Source organism: Patagioenas fasciata, chromosome 1 (genome assembly GCF_037038585.1).
Source record: "Patagioenas fasciata isolate bPatFas1 chromosome 1, bPatFas1.hap1, whole genome shotgun sequence".
Taxonomy (NCBI): domain Eukaryota; kingdom Metazoa; phylum Chordata; class Aves; order Columbiformes; family Columbidae; genus Patagioenas; species Patagioenas fasciata.
Window position 1 is genome coordinate 162,481,269 of NC_092520.1, and position 20,058 is coordinate 162,501,326.

Here is a 20,058-nt window from a genome sequence, read left to right on the forward strand (position 1 = left end):
TGTAGGCACTCTTTTATAGATGTCCATGTGGGCTGATTTCATAATTACCCAATTTGGTGTGCCTGCTGGCTTTTCTAGATCTCTTTGTTTATACCATGCCTAGAACAGTCTCAGTCACACCTTTAAATGTCTATGGTACACACCATCTTGCCAGGTGCTCACACCACTAGTGCCAACATTGCTGTGGGATATTTGGCTGAACTTCAATTACAGTGAAGAATAATCAAGAACTGGTCCATAAATATGGGTTTCAGTTGTCCAGATATAAGTAAAACTTTTGATCTGGAGCCACTAAAGAGTTTTTAGGAACTGTAAGGGATAGAATACAGTTAATTGCAATGATGGAGAACAGGACATGAAGGCTTATGAGCTGATTACAGTCTCCTGGGATATGAGTGTCTAAACCAGGTGAACTCCTCAGAGAGACTAGTCTGCTGTAGCCACAGATCTCCAACGTTTTACTTTCACCAAAGCTGGGCACAGATGATTAGTTCAGATGCTGTTGCTGGTAACCACCACTTCTGAAGTTTTCCCCAAAAAACAGACATCCACGTTGGAGTTGCCAAACTCTGTGACATTTTGAAGAATTGATGAGGGTTGGTATGGTAAAAAAAATAGGATCGGTGAGAATGATACATGAACACTCTGTGTATTCAAAGGACCTTAAAAATCTAAACCTCAGCTGGATGGAAGACTGCTAAAAGTTTTGTAATTAGCATAAATTGCAGAGTACATAGAGGTTGCATGACTAATTTTTTCATAGTTCCCGATTTGAACCCTGGGCTAAACTGATGCATTCATCTGTTACGTTCTGTCACTATTTTGCTGGCTTGTCCCTTCCCTTTTACTGTCTCCTGACCTTTGTCTATATGGTCTAATCTTTTTATAGCTGTTACAGGTTTTTTGTGATGCTATCTTGCATGTTTTTAGTTGTATAATGTAGCTCAACAGCTCTTCATAAAAGAATAGGACTTTTAACTGAGTGTTAGTGAATGTGGAATTAAATTTGATGTGCAAAACCATCTGCAAGAATAAGCAGTTGCTTTGTATTGTGCTTCATGAAGTGACTGAAAGCTAGATTTAACTGGTACCAGGCTGTTCTCAGGCTAAGTTTTCATTTTATTATTGTACATTCAATAATCACTTGGCACCACAGAGGATTTAGCTAAAAAAATTCATAGTTGTTCTGATTCATGTGTCACCATATGTTTTCATCAAAAAGCATTTGCTGGCCATTTTGCGAACAGTCCCATGTTTGAATGATCAAAAAGTCTTCTCTGATAGCAAGAAGGGTTATGAAACTGTTAAAATACCAATTTCTAATGTTTCAGTTTAATTTCAGTTTTCCTCTGTGAAGTTACTACTTAAATTTTACACTCAATGGCAGTAATAATTTTCTGTTACTTAGGAAACATTGACATGTCTAAGATTTTAACAATTACTTTCTTAACTGACTGTGACCTAAGATATTTGACAATAAAAAGTAGCTTATAAAACAGGAGATAGCTGGGAAAGTTCTTACCATGCTTGTATTATGGTCAACTATACAATAAACACAGAAGCTTGAAACTTATGTTGTTTAGGAAGTGTTTTGAGAAAAAAAAAAATAAAAGCTAAAACCATGTTATAGGGGCTTTCCACCTTCATTTCAGAAGTGAAGGCAACCTGGTTTCACTGACTGAGTTGAACTTCTGATATATCGAGCTACATACTGCTGTGAAAGTGGTAAACTGGTTAGTTCCTGCAGGCAAACAACAAGCACCAGAATAGCCATCCCCAGTGGTTTTGTGAAAGAATAACCTCCTGTGCTTTGATGCTGATTTCTTTTGAATACAGAATGAAATTGAGATATTGAAAGCTGAAAATGATCGTTTAAAGGCAGAGACTGGAAATACTGGAAAGCCTGCCCGGCCATCATCAGAGTCTTCAAGCAGCACATCATCTTCTTCATCACGGCAGTCACTAGGACTTTCTTTGAACAATTTAAATATCACAGAATCTGTTACATCAGGTAACCATATTTAGAGCACATTTTGAGGAAGAACGGTGTCATTCATTTCTGAAAATGTAGCTTTTAGAAGCTCCTATAGTAACAGATTGCTCATTATATTTGCTTAGTTCCTAGCTGTGACGCTACCTTCCTAGTCATCTAACTAGGCTTTGGTCATCCAATTTACAATTTGTTTGAAAAAGGAAATATCTGTTGTAGTATACATAACAACTCTATAGATATGTTCCCTTGTCCCTAGCAGACAAATGTGAGCATAGAAGATGAAACATTCTCTTTTGTTTTCAGATCTTTTATCATTCAGTTAGGTCCCTTCACTTTGTATTTGCAGCTGGAGCAGAAGGTGATCTCAGATTTATCCCTTACATTTTTTTAATGTGATATAGCTAGTTAGCCTGTTGGACCAAATCGACATTTATCACAGGAGCCAAAGCCCGCCTGGCTTATTAAGCACTCTCATTGTCTTCTGTGAATGAGAGAAAGCAAGCAGAACTTCAGTCCACATCCTGAACATTAACATTTGATTATTTTCCATGCCATAGAGATTATGACAATAAGCCTTCTACACTTGTTTTGATAACGTAGCCAAGAAACAGAAGTGCTGTCTCTAACATTAGAATTGGGAGCAGAGCAGAAGCAAGGCAGCACTCATTAGCGTAGGCTCCACAGAAAGTATAATGCAGTCTCTGGAAGCAATAAAAATGTGGCTAATAATTGTAGAAAGAGTCTAGGCAAGAGTACAGCTGGGAATGTGCCAAACTGCTTGACTACAATTTGGATTGGCAGTTAGTCATAATATCCTGCCACTTATTGATTACACAGATACTTTAATATTTCTTCTGGTTAATATCAGATTCTATATGAAAATTGGTATATTTTTTATTTACATTCCAGCCTACGTTTTTTGCCAGGTTTAACTTTTAGAATGAATCAGCCTGAGCTGGGCCTCAGTAGACAATGTAGTGTTGCTAAAACAGGGATAAAAAGTTAAGCGATGGTTTCTGCTCACACATCCACACACAGTAAAAATAATAAAAAAAACCACTCAACAGAATTTTTTTCAGTATGTTGATTGTAGCATCTCTTTCATGAGTAGCAGCTATTAGCACTTTGTTGCTTGGTGCTAACTGTCTATTTAAAGGAATAAACATAACATAAACTTTATATAATTTTCTGTGTTATTGGTTCTAAATGTTTTTCTAGCATGCAAAGTAATTACTTTTGGTTATAAGAAATTAAAGAAATAAGGGTGCCTAATGAGTAGTGGAGGATTTCATTTGATTATGAATCTGGACTTTTTGATCATTGTGAGTATCATTTTGTTGCCATGCCAGAGAACTTGGAAGGATGGCAGTTTTCCTACCAAGTCTTGTGGGATTTCTGAGGCAGCTGGAGCAGTATTGAACTGAGATATGGAGTCCCTGAGATATGGAGGTTAATCATGCTGGGAACTAATCTGAGAGAGTGAACGAGGGCTTTGACTCATCATATTAAAAAATGCCATGGCACTATCTGTGAGACCAGTGTCTCCAGTGGTCATCTGGAAATGACCAAAGCTATCCACTGCCGCTTCCTAAAGGTACAACCATCTCCTACAGATAGGTATGAGTGGCAAACTGAGGAGGGGCTCAGCAGCCATAGACACCCATATTTCAGTCACTGGATTAAAGAGCACCAAACAAAGACCAGTACAAGAGTCTGGCTGGGCTGTCTGGTGGAAAGGGTGCCAGAGCTCAGACAAGAACTGAGCCAGAGCCACCACAGTACACCCAAGGAGGCAGCCTGGCAGGAAGTAATCAAAACAATTAGAACCACCACGAAATGAGACCCCTTGGGCTTCTTCTCAGCCCCTTATGTCAGCGAGAGAAAGAGCTCCTAGTAGAAAGTGTTTTTTTTTCCTAGCCATAGAGTGGTGCTTCACTCCTAGAGACTTACAGAAAAAGGTGTTTAGAAGGCTACATGAGGGTGATTTAGAGACTGAAAAATTTCACAGGCAGATCAGATATATTATAAATTGCCCTCAGATGAACTGTGACATTATGGAAACTCTTAAGGTTTGTCAAATATGCTGAAATATAGTGAAGAGAAATATTCAGTGTTGGTGGCACACAAAAAACTGACCACCAGGAAGAAAACAAGCATGGATTTGTTTAAGCTCACAATAAAAATGATTCTTCGTTCAATTGATTAAAAAAAAAAGAAGGCAGAAAAAACCCAGAATCTTATTTCTAGATCAGGATGTAAACTGCCTAACATTTTATATGAAGATTTTTTAATACAGTAATTGAAATAATATTTCCTTTGAGCAAGTGACTGAATTTTACTGGCACCTTCTTTAATTTGGGTGAATTCTGACCTTGTGTAGACGCTGACATGAAGTTGATGCTTTCCTTTAATCACCACAATAAGAACGAGCAGAATCTAGGGTAGTGGATTACTGTTCTGGCCTTTGAAGAAAATGAAAATTCATAATCTCTCCTAATTTGATAGTTTAAATGTCTAGCAGGGAAATCTCTGAGAGAACTTCTAGAGGAAGATAGCAGTTTTATCCCTTGCAATAAAGTTGTAGGCTCAGCCTTCATTTAAGAGATACATTCTTCTACTTTCTCATTTTAGGAGTTAGAGAGGAGGTAGAAACAGAGGCACAGAGCAGATCAGAATCACTCTTTACCTCCAAGAAAAATGAAACTTTTTCTTAGGGGAATGGCTGAATATAAAGTCCCATATTCTGGAGGATGGCAGAGTGGTTTTCCTAGTGGCTACTCTTTGTAAGCCTGTATTGTGGGGCTAAAAAAAGACTACCTATGCCATGTGTATAGAAGGTAAAGAAATGGTCTGGAAAGAGAAATTAAAATGCTGCTTTACTTAGCAGCAAGCAGTAGCACAAGGATTTGTTGCTTGTCCCCTTACAGTATTCTAAAGGACACAATGAGTGCTCAAAGATACAAACTTAATTTAGGTTCTAAATAACTGCCTTGTAGATGTAATTTTGAGCAAGTTTCAAGAACAAAAGAAAGGCAAGACTACAATACAAGAATTTATTTATGGGATCCCAATTAATTTGTACATGATTAAAGCTCCTAATATGGTTTCAAAAATTGACAAATTGTAACTTTTTTTAATCTCCAATAGAAAAGGTGAATTATGAATAAGTACAGATGAAAACAATTGCAAGTTGTTGGGATGGAAGCCTTTCTTTTTAACTGAAAACTCCTTTGAACAAGTATTGAACTGATGATATGAACATAACTGATGTGATTTGCCAGGTTGATCCTTCCCTTCTTTTATTGCAGATATTTTGTTGGATGATGTCAGTGATGGAGCACTCCACAAGGAAGGTCATAGCGTGAAAATTTTAGTCACTATAAACAAAGGCTATAGTCGAGCCAAGGTAAGTTCATAACTCAGAGGTCTGGACACAGAATTATAGCTCAGACAAATCTTGCAGTAGAGTAGCTCAACTTGTTTCAGTATTTTCAGCCAGGAAATGAAGGGAAATACCCTAAAGACAGCAGCTCTTTGTCATCCATGCTCAATGTAGCTAGGCACTCCCTGTAGACTAACATCATATGGCCTCCTTCTGCCTTTGTGGTGGCTCAGACACTACCAATTCTCAGTTTTATTAGTAGTAAGTAGTTCTGGGACTTACTATCTCCATTTAAAAGTTGTTATAAATTAAATCTATGCCTTGGACCCCTGAGGGTGCAACTACGAATATGCTACTGAGGTAATCAATTTGGAATCACATGGTTATTTTTTCATGTTCTATTTACAAAAAAACATAAATACAATTTAGCTTTTATTTGTATCCAGCTCTTTCTAAATACAGATGCAATCTAAGAACAGAATAAAATACTGTATTTCCTTCCTTGCAAAGATGTACCAAAGTAATATCACCCTTACCTATTTCTGGCACAGAGATTATTAACAAAGATGTAACATCACATTCTAAATACTATTATTTTTCTTAATTGGGAAAACTATGAATCTTCATAGAAAACTAATTATGACAATTTTTAGTCCATTTCCAAAAATCTCTTTTTGCAGGATCAAAAACCACGTTCATATCTGATAGGATCAATTGGAGTCAGCGGAAAAACAAAGTGGGACATTTTAGATGGTGTAATTAGACGTCTCTTTAAGGTAAGACAGTGAAAAATAAACTCAAGTATTTATTCAGTTTTCTTTTTCACTTAAGAAAACTTCAATATTCATTGGGTTCTCTTGCCAAGTTTTTCCTTTGATTTGGTTTTTGACACATTGCTAACACCGATACTAAACTTTATTCCTAACGTTCCTGCTATTTTTTCATGATTGTAGTCTGATTTTTTTTAATGTGACTGCAAGAATCTCCTTGTCAAATGACTTCACCTGTATCAAAATATTTTCCAAACTGCTTTAATTCATTAACCATTTTTATTTTTATTTTTCTGTCTTCTGCTGTTTTCGTATAATTTCAGGAATATATTTTCCGAGTGGATCCGACTACTAGCCTGGGTTTAAGTTCTGACTGCATTGCTAGCTATTGTATAGGGGATGTAACTAGAGCCCATAATCTAGAAGTGCCTGAACTGCTGCCTTGTGGATATCTGGTTGGAGACAATAACGTCATCACTGTGAATCTGAAAGGTGAAATTCCAAGAATATTTTGCAGATATTGCAGAGTTCTTTACTGCATTTCCCCATCTCTCCTTTTTTTTTTTCCTTACACCTGACCTTTCTCTATTTTGTCTCCAGTTCAAGGACTCATTATGACATAAACTCTCTGTATAACATTGTACAATACCAAACACAGTGGGGCATTTTGAGGTAAAACTAAGAATATCTCTGTCCTTCTCTGCCTGACTGACAAATCACAGCAAAGTACAAATTTCTGAAAAGTGACAAAGCCCCCAGCCCCAAAACAGAGATATGATGAGAAATATTTATGCCTTATCCAGTTCTGCAGGAAAAAAACTGATCCATTTAGAGAGCTGTAGGATTTGTTATTGGTGGGGCACGGGGCATTCAGAAGAACTACACATACATTGATGTGACAACTGCTAACCCTTGTGGCTGTCACTTTGACCTTTTTTTGAATGGTTGCCTGTAGTGTCTGAAACATACATCTTTGCTTCACTGAGCCTTCTCTTCACACTTACTTTAATTTCATCTCTCCCATCCATCTATTCCCACTACCACTGTTTAATTTTTTGGCCCTGTAAAAGGATATAAGCATTTCCATGATAAGGAATGCCTTGATAGGAGTTTGATATAGGCAGAAATACCTTACTTTGCTTGTAGCATGGCACTGATACCATCAGATGCTGGGCCAAACCTATACATACTTTAGCAAGGATGAAGACAGACCATTTTGCTCTTCTTTTTTTTTTTTCCCAGGAGTGGAAGAAAACAGTTTGGATAGTTTTGTGTTTGACACGTTAATTCCTAAGCCAATTACCCAGCGGTACTTTAATTTACTGACGGAGCATCGCAGAATTATTCTGTCAGGACCTAGTGGCACAGGAAAAACCTATTTAGCTAACAGGTTGGCTGAATATATTATAACTAAATCTGGCAGAAAAAAAACTGAGGATGCAATTGCAACTTTTAACATAGATCACAAGTCAAGCAAGGTAAGTCACAAATGAAAAGATAACTTGTTGTCTGATTTGTAGTGATGATGCAGTGCATGTCCTATTAATTGGCATACTACTTTGTTCCTCAGTTAGCGTTTTTTTCCTATAAGAATTCAGTCTCCTACCCCAGTGAGGAACAGGGACCAGACTTTTCTGTTCTAAACTAACCACTGACACATTGTGAAGAAAGTCAGAATTTTCCTTCCACTTGAGGAAATACACCTTGAAGATAGATGCAGAGTCAAATTCTTATGTAAATTCAGTTCTTAGAGTGTCTGTAATTCCTTTGTCAGAAAGGTTAGATATATAGTAATACAAGTCTAACTTGCTTTTTTATAGTGACAATAGCAGCCTATTATGACCAAATATTTCAGAATAGGAATTTTTAATTGATCTCTTGGGTTCAGCTTCTAAATCAGCACTGGATAAATACAACTGCTGCCATTGTTCCTGACATGCGTTAGTCAGGAATCTGACCATATTAAAATGACATCAATCTTTCTTGAAACAAAAAAAAAGATTGCATGTTCCCAGATGCAGAAAGTAAAACAGCAATAGAAACTTTGTCTGTAATACTGAGCATTTTTAACACTGACAAAATTAGATACCTCTGGAGATACAGCTGTAAAACTTGACTAGCCCGGACCCTCAAGGGCAAAAAAAAGTTTTGAGAAAAATATGAAATGTTTTGATTATAGAAAGCTCTCTTTTACTCCAGCACTGAACGGCAGCCAGAGAGATAGCTGACAGAAAAAAAGAATTTACACAACAAAATTTGTTATGAGGTGTGATATAGTAACTTCTAAGGGTCAAATAGATACTCAGTGAGAGTGGTGAAAGGAGATACCTGAAGGAGCAGTTCAAGATGCTTATAGTGGTGGGGTTTTTTTGGTGTATAAATATGGCATTCTTAAGAATAGAGGTCCAACAATTAATGTATCTTAGCTCATTGGAAATGGCATGTTTTATTACAACCTGTTTTCCACTGAAGATAAGACATTTTATCAGCAGGTTTCTAAGGAATGTATCCACTAAATGGGAATGTGTACGCTTCAGTATTTGCCGTATGTTTAGTGTCTTTCTTTTCCCTAGCATGTGGTTTCAATGTTGCCCTATAGAAGAAGCTGTTCTTCTTGCATGTGCTGATCCAGCTCAATGATCCACAGTGGGGAAACTCTATAGCAGCCTCTTTTATCTTTAGGAAAATCTTTTCCACTGAAATTTCATCTATGGTCTTAATTGAGTTCACCTTTTCTGCTTTTCTTGTTAATTCTTCTAAAGGATCTGCGACAATACCTAGCAAACCTAGCTGAACAGTGCAGTGCTGACAACAATGGTGCTGACCTCCCTGTGGTCGTAATTCTTGATAACCTCCACCACATCAGTTCACTAAGTGACATCTTCAATGGTTTCCTCAATTGTAAATACAATAAATGGTAGGTAGTAGCTTTTCTCTCTCCTTTCACACGCCTTTTGCAATTAAAACAGTAAAAACTGGTTGTTACTTTGCAAAATAAAATGTCCCAGTGGAAACATAGACTAGGCTGTCAGCAAAATCTTTATGTGCTTGAATAATTTTGACCTTCTTTAGCCAAGTACTTAGGTGTCTGCTTCACTTTAGTTATAAGACTCACATGCATTCCGGAGAGATGTAAATATACCACAGAATTTAAGAATGTACTTAAACACTTGAATGATTTAGGCTCTTTTCGCTTTTGCCCTGTGAGATCACACAAGCTCATTAGTACCATGAGGCCAGCTTATGAGATAGTAAGAAGAAATGCACTTTATAATAGTAGAATTTGGGATACATGTGAACCTATGAACCATGCCATGCAGGAGCAGCTGTATATATGGAAAACTTGCACTTCCTACAGCTTTCCTATAGGAGAGCAGAAATTTGCTGGCTGTCCTTTATTGCCAAGGAAGAATAAAAATAATGTTTTCTAGAACTTTTACTGACATACAACATTGGCTATTTCTGCATTTAAAGAGCCGTCATAGGGACTTCCTTTCATAAAATCACTGCATGCTATGTGTTACTTGTGAGATTCACTGGCTTCTGAAATTCAAACTCTAAGCCTACTGCAAAATTATGAGGTACATGAGGACAGGGTTGCCTCATTTATTTCTTTATTACAAGTGAGTCCTAGTAAACTACAATTGTGGAGAGTGGGAAATCATACAAGAATAAACATTTTTAAAAAAATAGTGCACCTCAGAAATATTTTAAATCCAAGGCTACAATACATCCAGAAAATCCTTTAAAAATTGACCTAGTGCAGATAAGATGAAAGAATATTCTCTGAATCATCTGAATGGATTCTCCCTCAACAAAAACTACTGTTCTTCTCTTTTCAGTCCCTATATTATTGGAACCATGAACCAGGGAGTTTCTTCTTCACCAAATCTGGAGCTGCATCACAATTTCAGGTACATTCACTCTGTGTTTACTGTGTCTGCATTTGCACAGCTCGCAGCTTCTCAGCCCAGTTCTTTGACAAGCATTGATCTTTTGTCTTGTCACAGCAAAGTGTTTTACCTTCTGTGTCTCTTCTTTATTGATGGGTCTCTGAATGGTGGTGGGGAATGATGAAAGAAATCAGATACTTTCTGGCACCTCTAGCAACTTGCTGAAGATTATTGCATTCTTGCATTCCATTTGTCTTCAGCAATGTCTTGAATTCCTGCTGAAACCTGTGATGGTTGTGTTGTAGCAGTGGGCAATAACATGGTATATTGTAGCCATTTTGTACTTGTTGACTAGTGAGACTCAGAAGCTTGTGACATACCTTCATCTATATGTTTAAGAGGAAACGATGTATTTGCTATTCATTGCTACTATTGCATTTATCCTTTCTACTCAGGTGGGTGCTGTGTGCTAATCATACAGAGCCTGTTAAAGGTTTCTTGGGCAGATATCTGAGAAGGAAACTGATTGAGACTGAAATAGAAAGGAACATCCGCAATAATGAGCTCATCAAAATCATTGACTGGATCCCCAAAACATGGCATCATCTCAACAGCTTCCTAGAAACACACAGCTCATCAGATGTAACCATTGGTGAGTCAAGTTGCTTGAAATGGGGAAGCAGGCTGAGAATTTTAGACTTTCGTGAAGTATATGTTATCTTTTTAAAAGTTGTCATCTTTCAGTGTGAAGTACATATAGTGTAGGGAATTCACCTAGTTGCCATCAAGATTGAAATGAAAATCAAAAGTTTAATGAGAAAGAATGTATTTGGTGATATTTCTGCCTTGGTTGCTGAAGACTTTCAAGTAAATTATCATAATTTTATAAAGTTAAATTTAGAAAAAATTACCTGAATAGCAACTTTCCTAAGCTTATGTATTTTTTTTCTCTACTTTCACACTGCAGTATAATTACAGAAATAAAACCACTTGGACAGTTCAGCAAACTTGCAGATGGGAGATACACATGTATCTGAGGTCTTATAGTGGAATAGTTCTGTTAGAAAAGAAGTCATCCTTTTACATAATTTTGTCTGTAAAACTTGTGTTCATCAGGTCCTAGAATTGGATAACGTGACATTAGTTCATTATTAAGAATGAGAGACTGATAACTCCCTTTTCTTAGTCCTGTATTAACATTCTCTTCACTTGAGTTTGCTCAGATACTACTTTTTCAATTTTGCGGAGATCATTTTCAGTGTACTCCCTAGTTCTACTTTTTGAATACACCACTTGGCTTTTCAGGCCCTCGCCTCTTCCTGCCTTGTCCAATGGATGTTGATGGCTCCAGAGTGTGGTTCACAGACCTCTGGAACTATTCCCTGGTGCCGTATCTTCTGGAAGCTGTGAGAGAAGGACTTCAGGTATGACATTTTTTTCCCAGCATTTTTTTAAATTAGTTTCATAGGCTTTCTCAAAGATACTTCCAACCAATTCATCCAAGTATAAATGCTGTCGGGTTTGTAAGAAGAAAACTTGTGGAGGGCTTATAGAAATCAGCCTTGAACTCCTTCTGACCTGTTTTTTTGTTTGATATATGATTTGGCTTTGTCTGCTGCAGTACTAGCATAGCTTGTACTTTATGAAGAGGGTTTCTCCTCTGTGGCTGGAGGAAGGTTCATTCTTTTTCTGCTGTTTAAAGAGTTCACAGTAGTACTAAGTATAGCTCAGATGGCCTCCCTGTGTCAAGGCAGTATCAGCCTACCCCTACATGGAAGAGTTAATAACCCTTACACTGTTGCAAGAAAATACCTGGTCTGCCTAATCCTCTCCCACCTACATACACATGTAAGCACCCAGGCTTGTGGAGCAAAGCTTGTGATCAGGGATATTTTCACCATTCAGAAAACAAACAAACAAAAAAATAGCCTTACCTAACCAGGTTGAGGTAATTTACCATTTGGCCATACTGAGTGGCATGAGTGTCTGTCCCTTTTTGTCATTTTATCTTGCAACCCTGCATCTATTTCCCATAGTTTTTTTTTTCTCCTTTTTTCTTTCCCTATATGTGCTAAGATTTCCCCTGGTTTCTAATTCTCATTTTGGGTAACAGTACCATCAGATCAGAGTGCTTCACAGTTACCTCCAGAGCTAAGTGTTAGAAGCAGTTCTGTTGGCTGTTAATGAACTATTAACATTTCTTCTGCTTTAATAGAAAGAGGGCTACAAATGGATGTGTTGTAGACAGTGCTGTAAGCTGTCCCATATAGGTTAAGATTCCACACCATTCCACACCTTTGGAGCAAACCTAAATCTCAAAAATAATCCTTTTTTTTTTTTTTTAATTTGGTTTTCTTCCTTTTCCATTTTCCATTATGCACTGCTACTGTATGCCCTCTGGAAAGACATTTTGTGGAAAGGCAGTTTTTTGCTACACATGACACTGAAAGAAATTACTGCACAGTACAGAGGGGATTGTTATGGTCTAGTCAAAGAACCTTGTAAGCAGCTGTGGTTTCTTTATCACCTTGTATTGACATAGTGACATTCTGATGCTATGGAGGTTTAGAATCTTGCCTGTTGAATATCTCACACTTTCCTAAAACTGCTTATCAATCTGGGAATTACAGAGTGTTTATGCCTTGTGCAAAAAGCTGCCAAAGATCTGATAGAACAACCAGGGTGAGATTAACAGTGCTTGTTTAGATCAGCTATAAAAATGAAGTTATATTCTCCATGCTCATAGTCTCCCAAGTATACAGGGTGCCTACTTAAAGGAGAACTTCAATTCTGGAGCAGAAGATGGCAGCATATAGAAGAAAATATGTTGTTTCATGAACCATTCCAATTTTTTGCTGCTTTGGATGGCTTCCATAAAATAACATTAATAATAATAAACAGAAATCTTTTTTTATTATATAATTAGATGTTCCTGAAACCAAGGGTGGGTAACAAATGGCTTTCTAGCCCAGTACTTTGCAAACTCATTTGTCAGACACTGAATTTACAAGCCTTGCACCAGATTCCAGAAAATATTTAATCACTGTTAATCTCAGATGAGGGGAAGTGCTGCCCACAGCTTGGAGTGAGCCTGCTACCTCCCTGAGAAACATTTCCTCTTAGCTTATTTAGGCTTATTTTAGCAGCCCACTCTCTGTGTATGGCAGAAGGAGTCTGATTATCTCTGTGCATAGTAATATAGGCAACTTGGCTGCCCATTCTGGAGCTCTGGATTCAGCAAGTGCCTGGGAGCAGGTGTTGCAGTGATAAGCACAACTCATCTCTCTGGCTTTAGCACTAAAATCCTTCACTGTTTTACTCCCTTTAGGAGTGCAGCCCATCTAAATGCTCCATGAGTGTATGCCCTGCCAATATTATGCTGCTCCTTGGATTGTGTGAGGCTTTTTAAGCTAGGAGAAATCACAGAAGGCCCTGGTGACTGGCTCCCCAACCCAATGTGTCATTGTCAGAGCTAAAGGAAATCTCTAAATCGGCAATCAAGAGGTTCTCAGTTAACATCTTGCTTGTGAACAGCAAGGTCGAGAAGGGTGCATTTTAATGAGGAAGCTACCAGATCTCCTAATCTTACAATATTCTTATTCTTCCTTCCTCTTTCCTCCTTCCAGAGCATTTTTGTGCTTGACAGTAGGGAAAACCTATCCTTTGTGAATTTCTTCTTGTGAAAGATCTCATACTTAAGGTGTGGTCTGTTTCTCTATCCTATTTTGCTGGGAAAAGAGAACAATCTGTACTGGCACTTCCTAATTCACTTCAAACAAAATGCAATTAACTTGAATATCTTAGATTGGGCTGAGTTAGATTCACTGATACACCTTAAGCAAATTACCTAAAGGTCTCATTTCACATCATATCAAAAACACGTGGATCCAGCTTTGCCTACAAGTATCACTAGTTGATTGCTTTCCAACTTGCAGCCACTCTGTGTATGGAAGGAGCATTAATGGAGATGATGTCTTTTGAATGTCTTATCATATCTGAGTGCTGAGCAGATTTTGAAAGCAAACCACTTACTAGAATGGTTTGGGTGTTTTTGATGACTCTTGCCTGCTGTTACAACCAGTACTGAAAACTCTGTAAGATACTTACCTGTGTTATATCCATAATATAGATGTACGGTAAGAGAGCACCCTGGGAGGATCCCTCCAAGTGGGTAGCTGATACCTACCCATGGAGCTCTGCATCTCTACAGCATGAGTGGCCATCGCTACTTCAGTTGAGACCAGAAGATGTTGGTTATGAAGGTTATGCATCAGCAAAGGAAGGAACAACCTCAAAGCATGTTCCACAGACTGATACAGAAGGGGATCCCTTGGTAAGATTTAAACTTTGGGGAAAAGGCTTTTCAGTAGGTATTTCACCATCACTTGTGAACTTGTACACTGTACAATAAAAAAATGGTGTATACCCACCCCAAAATGGGCTTTTAAAATGAATCCTACTATAATTTATTAAACAGGTTGAAAATAAAAGGTAAATCTAGCAAGTGGGTGGGTATCACCATCGTGTTAATATGTCCCTAAATTGTTTGCATCTCCCATCTGCCCAGAAATGTATTTGGTCTTTATTATTATAATATTTGGGTACCACTCTTCAACAACTTCTTATTCACTTCATTCTGAAAACACCTTCCCAGGTTGGACAGTCCTTTATCTACATTCTACAAATGAAGGACTGGGAAACTCCCATTATATAACTTGTCTGTCATACAGAATTTAGTGGAAATGAAAATCAGACAGCTATCCTCCTATTCCTGAGAACATTTCAAGATAACTGATGACTGTTATGCAGTCTTAATGTAAAAGGAATGGCAGTGTGATGGTGTTAAAAGACAAGAGGTTGATTTCCCTCAGTGCCATGCATTGTTTTATTTAAATATGATCCCAGACGTTTGGGTTTACCATTGCTTCCTCTGATAATGAACTATTAAATTGCATATATTGAACTGCTATTCTTGTATAGTGCTGTCTCTATAGATTGCCTTTATCACAATTCTAAATACCATTTTAGAGAACTTTACTTCTGCAATACAGGCAACCCTTAGAAAAGGGAATTTCTCAGAGGAAACTGCATTTGACTGTTATCAGTGCTAAGAAAATGACTTCTCAGCTTCACTGAGGTGTTTGGTATCCAAAACCAGACCTGGCACCCTGAAGAAGTATAGAAAATCACCTCATTTGATCCCCTGTCTCCAGTCCATAAGCTCTGGGGTGATTGTTTCACCCAGTGATTTGCCCTGCCAGTGATTGCATTGGCCAGGCTTACAGCATATACATGTCCCCTGCACTAACGTGAAAATACTTGGGCAGCTCAAGTTTAGCCTCCTGTCACCCTTGCTCCCTCACACTGTGAGTAGTATCTGTATTTGATTAATTATTAGACATTTGAAACCTGTGAATGGGAGGGCTTGTCCCTGCCTGCAGTGGAGTTCAGAGTGGGGAGAGAGACATCGTGCTTGGGGAAACAGGACATTTCACATGAAGGCTGTACTGCACACCCACTGCATGTATCCTGTATTCGCAAACATGGATACCTATTAAAGCTTCTGCAAAATCTACCTAATAGTATTATAGACTATTAAATGCGGTTCAATACCTGGAGAAGACTTTACAAGTTCTTCAGATTGAAGGATTCCTGAGCAAAAGGGAAAAAGGGGTTTAACACACAAGCACACAAGGATACATCTTTCTCTTTGGTTTTTCATCAACGGATTTTTGTAATGACAGTGTATTTGTTCCCCAAAAAACATTAAAATGATGTCAACATCACTTGCAGCCCTGACCATGCTGGCAGAAGCAGACGTTTTATAAATAAAATCCTGATCATTACACAGAGTTAAACATCAAAGATCCAAGTAATTTTTGGGGGCTTAATGCTGCTTTTTGATGATTTTTCAGATGGACTTCAGGTTCTAATAATCCCCAAATTATGTGGGGGCTCTCCTCTCCTGGGTAGGAGGATTTGTTGCTGCTCCCCTGCTGAGGTCAGACCCCGACAGCAGATGGGACTCTTTCATGAAGCAGCTGGCTGTAGTCCACCCCTCTCTTGCTCCCTCCCCATGTCTCTCTTGCAGACGGGGTATGTTAGTGTGATTATGTTTTCAGTTGCTTTTCCAATGTAGTGTGTCTACACCATCCAAAAATTATCTGGAAGCTTGACTGCCTCCAAATATGAGCCCAGATGTCCAGCTGTGATATGGCTTCCTTCCTCTGCCAGTCTTGCAGCTGCAGCCAGTCTCACCCCTGAATTAAAGAGAGTTATCAGGCAGCTCCATTGTATCCCTCTGGCTCTTTGGTCCTTTAAATTTCTATTTAAAGACCAGACGGCAATGAAAAGGGTGCCAGGAGGAGCCACTGACACCCTGCCCTTCCTGAAATCCTTTTGTATGGTCCCTTCAGCTAGATACCAGCACACCTCATTCAGCAAGAGAGCTTAATTAAATTTTAGCACGGTCACTGCAGCATTGCATGAGACGAGATTATGTAAACATTGCTTTCTTCTTTCAGATGAATATGCTAATGAGGCTTCAAGAGGCAGCCAACTATTCGAGCGCACAAAGCTGTGACAGTGATAGCACCAGCCACCATGATGACATTTTGGATTCATCCCTTGAATCAACTCTATGAAAGGGACAAACCTTGGTGGAGGATTATGGTAAAACCTGTTTCCACTAGACCACTGCCAGTATTAAAGCAGCACGCCGAGGTCGCTGAGTAAGAACGGTGTGCTGTAGGTAGGCAGGAGACATAACTGCAAAGTCAGGAAGAAAAATTGAAGTGGAAAGCTTGAATTAGTTTAATTTCAAGGCATTTCAATACCTATGGAGCCAAGTGAGACTCCAATTGTCAACTGGAAAGGGCCCTAGACCAAGGGCATCTAAGCAGATTGCACACGTGTTAGCCAAACTGGAATACGTTTCTTCCCTTTTCTTCTTTCTCTCTTACCCTGTCTCTAGGTCTCTCTCTCTCTTTCTCTGTTTCTCTGTACAAGTTTACAGTGCAACTTCTTTCATGATTTTTTTGTTTTTTGGTTTTTTTGATTGGTTGGTTTTTTGGTTGGTTTTGTTTTGCTTTTTGTTTTTTCCTTTAGTTTCCCTGAGGCGCTGCATGAACAATGCAGTCTTCTAATTCTCTTCTTAACCTCTGTTGTGCCGCATGGTGCTGGTCACAGGACTTCAGTGGCATTTGTGTTGTACACTACTGCCCATTCCAAAACAAATCAAAGATGATGATAGTAACTCAGAAAGCACAAACAATATTGTGCAATCACCAGAAAACATGACTGTGATATGCTGGATAAGTGCCAATTTAACTGCCATGGTCACGGTGATGCGCTCCATCAAGTTTTTAGTATACGAGTCACAGATTTTATAAAGTTGTTTTTACCACAATGGTCTTTTTTAACCACCTGCCCACTCCTTAACAACAGTTTTATACCAATTATTAACCAACACTGATTAAAGGCTTTTTAGGGCTTCATATGTTTGAGCCTTTTCAGTGGAAGAAGGAACATTTCTTATGGTGCTGTCTCACTGCCTTAAAACAGATTTCTAGAACAGTTTTACAGTTGGTTTAATTCCTAAACCATTGGTAATTTACACTGTTTTTTTCTTCATTTACTAATGAGAAAATGTCAGTTAACACAGTAGCCTCATATCTGTATATCATGATTTTTTAAAGAAATGGATAGGAGAAAGAACAGTTGCTATATAATATTTTTATCTTGTGAATAGATTTCTCTGCCTACCCTCAGAAATACACAAGGAACCCAAACCCACTTCCACTGCCACCTAAATGCTGAGAAAATCGGCTCAAATACATTTGGTCCCATGGAATGGAGTTTTTGGAGGACAGATGTTTTGCATTCTTATCCAGCAGAGCTGGATGCACTTGATGCAGCATGAGCACAAATATATGTTTGTTTGTTTGTTGTTTTTTTTTCCTTTTTCTAGTTTTAGCATGTTGTTTTGATTGCTATTGTTGTACATGAAGAATTCAGCATAAAAGTACACTGAAGCAGTGATGTCCACTGTGGAAGAAGAAGAGTTTATACTGTAAAAGTGGGTTGGTTTTGCACAGTTTACTGGGTGGGTATTGTAAATACTGGAAAAAAAAAAAAAAAAGAAAAATAATAATAAAAAAAAAGAAAAAATAAAAAACCTTGCACAAATCAAATTGAAAAGAAACAAAAAAAATTGTATTTTATTCTGTTGGTGTTAAGAGATGTTTCACTTGCTGAGATTTCCTGTGTGTTGCAAACAAATACAGAATGCAAACCTTACAAGCTGTTATTACCTGGTGTGTTTGTCCTGTACTTACAGTTGTTATGACTATGCAGGAGCTATCAATGCTACAGTGAGCATGTTTCAATATCTATACAAAGCCAATACATTTTGGGGGGAAAAAATCTGAAAATCTTTTATGTGCATATGTCACAGCAGGCTACTACCAGATTGCATCCAAACTGCTCAGAATAATCAGAAACGCTCTTTTACCACATGAGACGTCTGGTTAAAATAGGTGCATATAAACAAGAAGGTATCTAAGGGCTCTGGCATTGTGTAGACATGTACTGTACACCTCCATGGATGTTACCTTCAGGATGTGTATTTGGTGCTATTAACTCTTTGTGACCACCCTGTGGTCACTCGCTATAAAACAAAGATAAATCAATGCAGTTTCCAAATGGCACTGAGCTGCATCACTGAATCTAGAGGTTCCTACACGGTGCTATTGCCCTAATAAAACTCTTAACTGATTTTATGCATGTAGGATTCAGTCAGACCAACATCATACCCCCAAATCTGGATCCATTTCTGATGCAAAATGTCAGCACGCAGCTTGACTGACTCAAAGAACTAAAGGAAAGCTGCTCTTTCCTGTACCTGTGCTCTGAGCAAACCTGCAAAGCTTTTCCTGCCATACTTAACATGCAAACACACACTATCACATATACAAAACTTCCTGCAATACATCTCAGCGAGTCCACCTAGTTTACAACTCAGAAATTGTTTGTGAAACATTTGTCTGTACACATTTTATATTTTGTACATTTTTATGTAACATATCATGTAAATAGACAGAAACAGTGAAATAAATCATCTGAAAAGTTTTGTAGTCTTTGTAAAGCCCTAATAATAAGTATTTGGTGTCATCGGACTTAACTGGATGATGTATTTTCTATTGGTTTATTGTTCCTCTAGCTTGTAAACCAGCTTGCGTATATTTTTTTGCAGGTGTGCGCACTGTATCTGTCTAAATTATTACTTTGCCATTAAAGTGGAATTATTTATTGAAAACACGGTCTGGTGTTTTTGCAGTCAGGACCACTTAGTGGTTAGATATTATTTCAAATATAAAAACATGTAAACAAAATGACAAACTCAAGGAAGTAATTTTCTGTAGTCAGCAGAACTAATCTCTTTAGAAACAAAATTAAGTACTGTTTCTGGTTCCAGTGATTCAGTATGACTTTTAATGTCTGTTTCCATGGTCGGAATAGGTTGTGTAGTTCAGAAACAACTTTACAGTCTCCCTGTTCTCAAGATTACCTTAAAATACAAGGCTATTGATTTCAGTGGTGGTAAATCTGTACAAAACTGCTGCATTATTATGCATTCTTTTCAAACTTGAAGGAGTCAGAACTACTTCCCCAACAGGTATACATTAATATAACTTAATAGAATTCAAAGAAATAAAGTAGAATTATGTCAAGTCAGGTAATCACAGACTTTGAGGCTGGAAGAGATGATGATGATCCTGTAAGTTGTAGCACCTCAGCTATAAGTCTCAGCAGCAGGTCTGCAGTTTCTCCTGAAATAGTTATACCCCTGGAAAGACCTTTAGACACAACAGTATGGAGTAGAATATGTAACACCTCACTGTAAATGTGGCTAATAATTCATTGGGTGGGTTTGTTTTTTAAGGTCTTTATTTGCAGTTAGATCTTACATATCTCTTTCTTTTCAAGAGAAAAATACCTCAAACTGTCTTTTGTTATGCC

General features: G+C 37.9%; 1 protein-coding gene across 15 annotated transcripts in view; it reads left to right on the plus strand.

Annotated features, from left to right (window-relative positions):
- NAV3 (neuron navigator 3) overlaps positions 1–19,354 on the plus strand; it is a 554,398-nt gene extending 535,044 nt beyond the window's left edge. For 14 of the 15 annotated variants that reach the window (XM_071799425.1, XM_071799406.1, XM_071799417.1 and 11 more), the window contains 11 exons: positions 1,837–2,011; positions 5,302–5,399; positions 6,056–6,151; positions 6,469–6,637; positions 7,388–7,623; positions 8,908–9,062; positions 9,988–10,059; positions 10,494–10,690; positions 11,344–11,462; positions 14,168–14,371; positions 16,563–19,354. In XM_071799425.1, coding sequence (XP_071655526.1) covers positions 1,837–2,011; positions 5,302–5,399; positions 6,056–6,151; positions 6,469–6,637; positions 7,388–7,623; positions 8,908–9,062; positions 9,988–10,059; positions 10,494–10,690; positions 11,344–11,462; positions 14,168–14,371; positions 16,563–16,682 — 1,641 coding nt within the window. In that variant the 3' untranslated portion in view covers positions 16,683–19,354. The remainder of the gene's footprint in view (positions 1–1,836; positions 2,012–5,301; positions 5,400–6,055; positions 6,152–6,468; positions 6,638–7,387; positions 7,624–8,907; positions 9,063–9,987; positions 10,060–10,493; positions 10,691–11,343; positions 11,463–14,167; positions 14,372–16,562) is intronic. The other variant, XM_071799412.1, reaches the window with a different exon arrangement.
- The last annotated feature ends 704 nt before the right edge of the window (positions 19,355–20,058 follow it).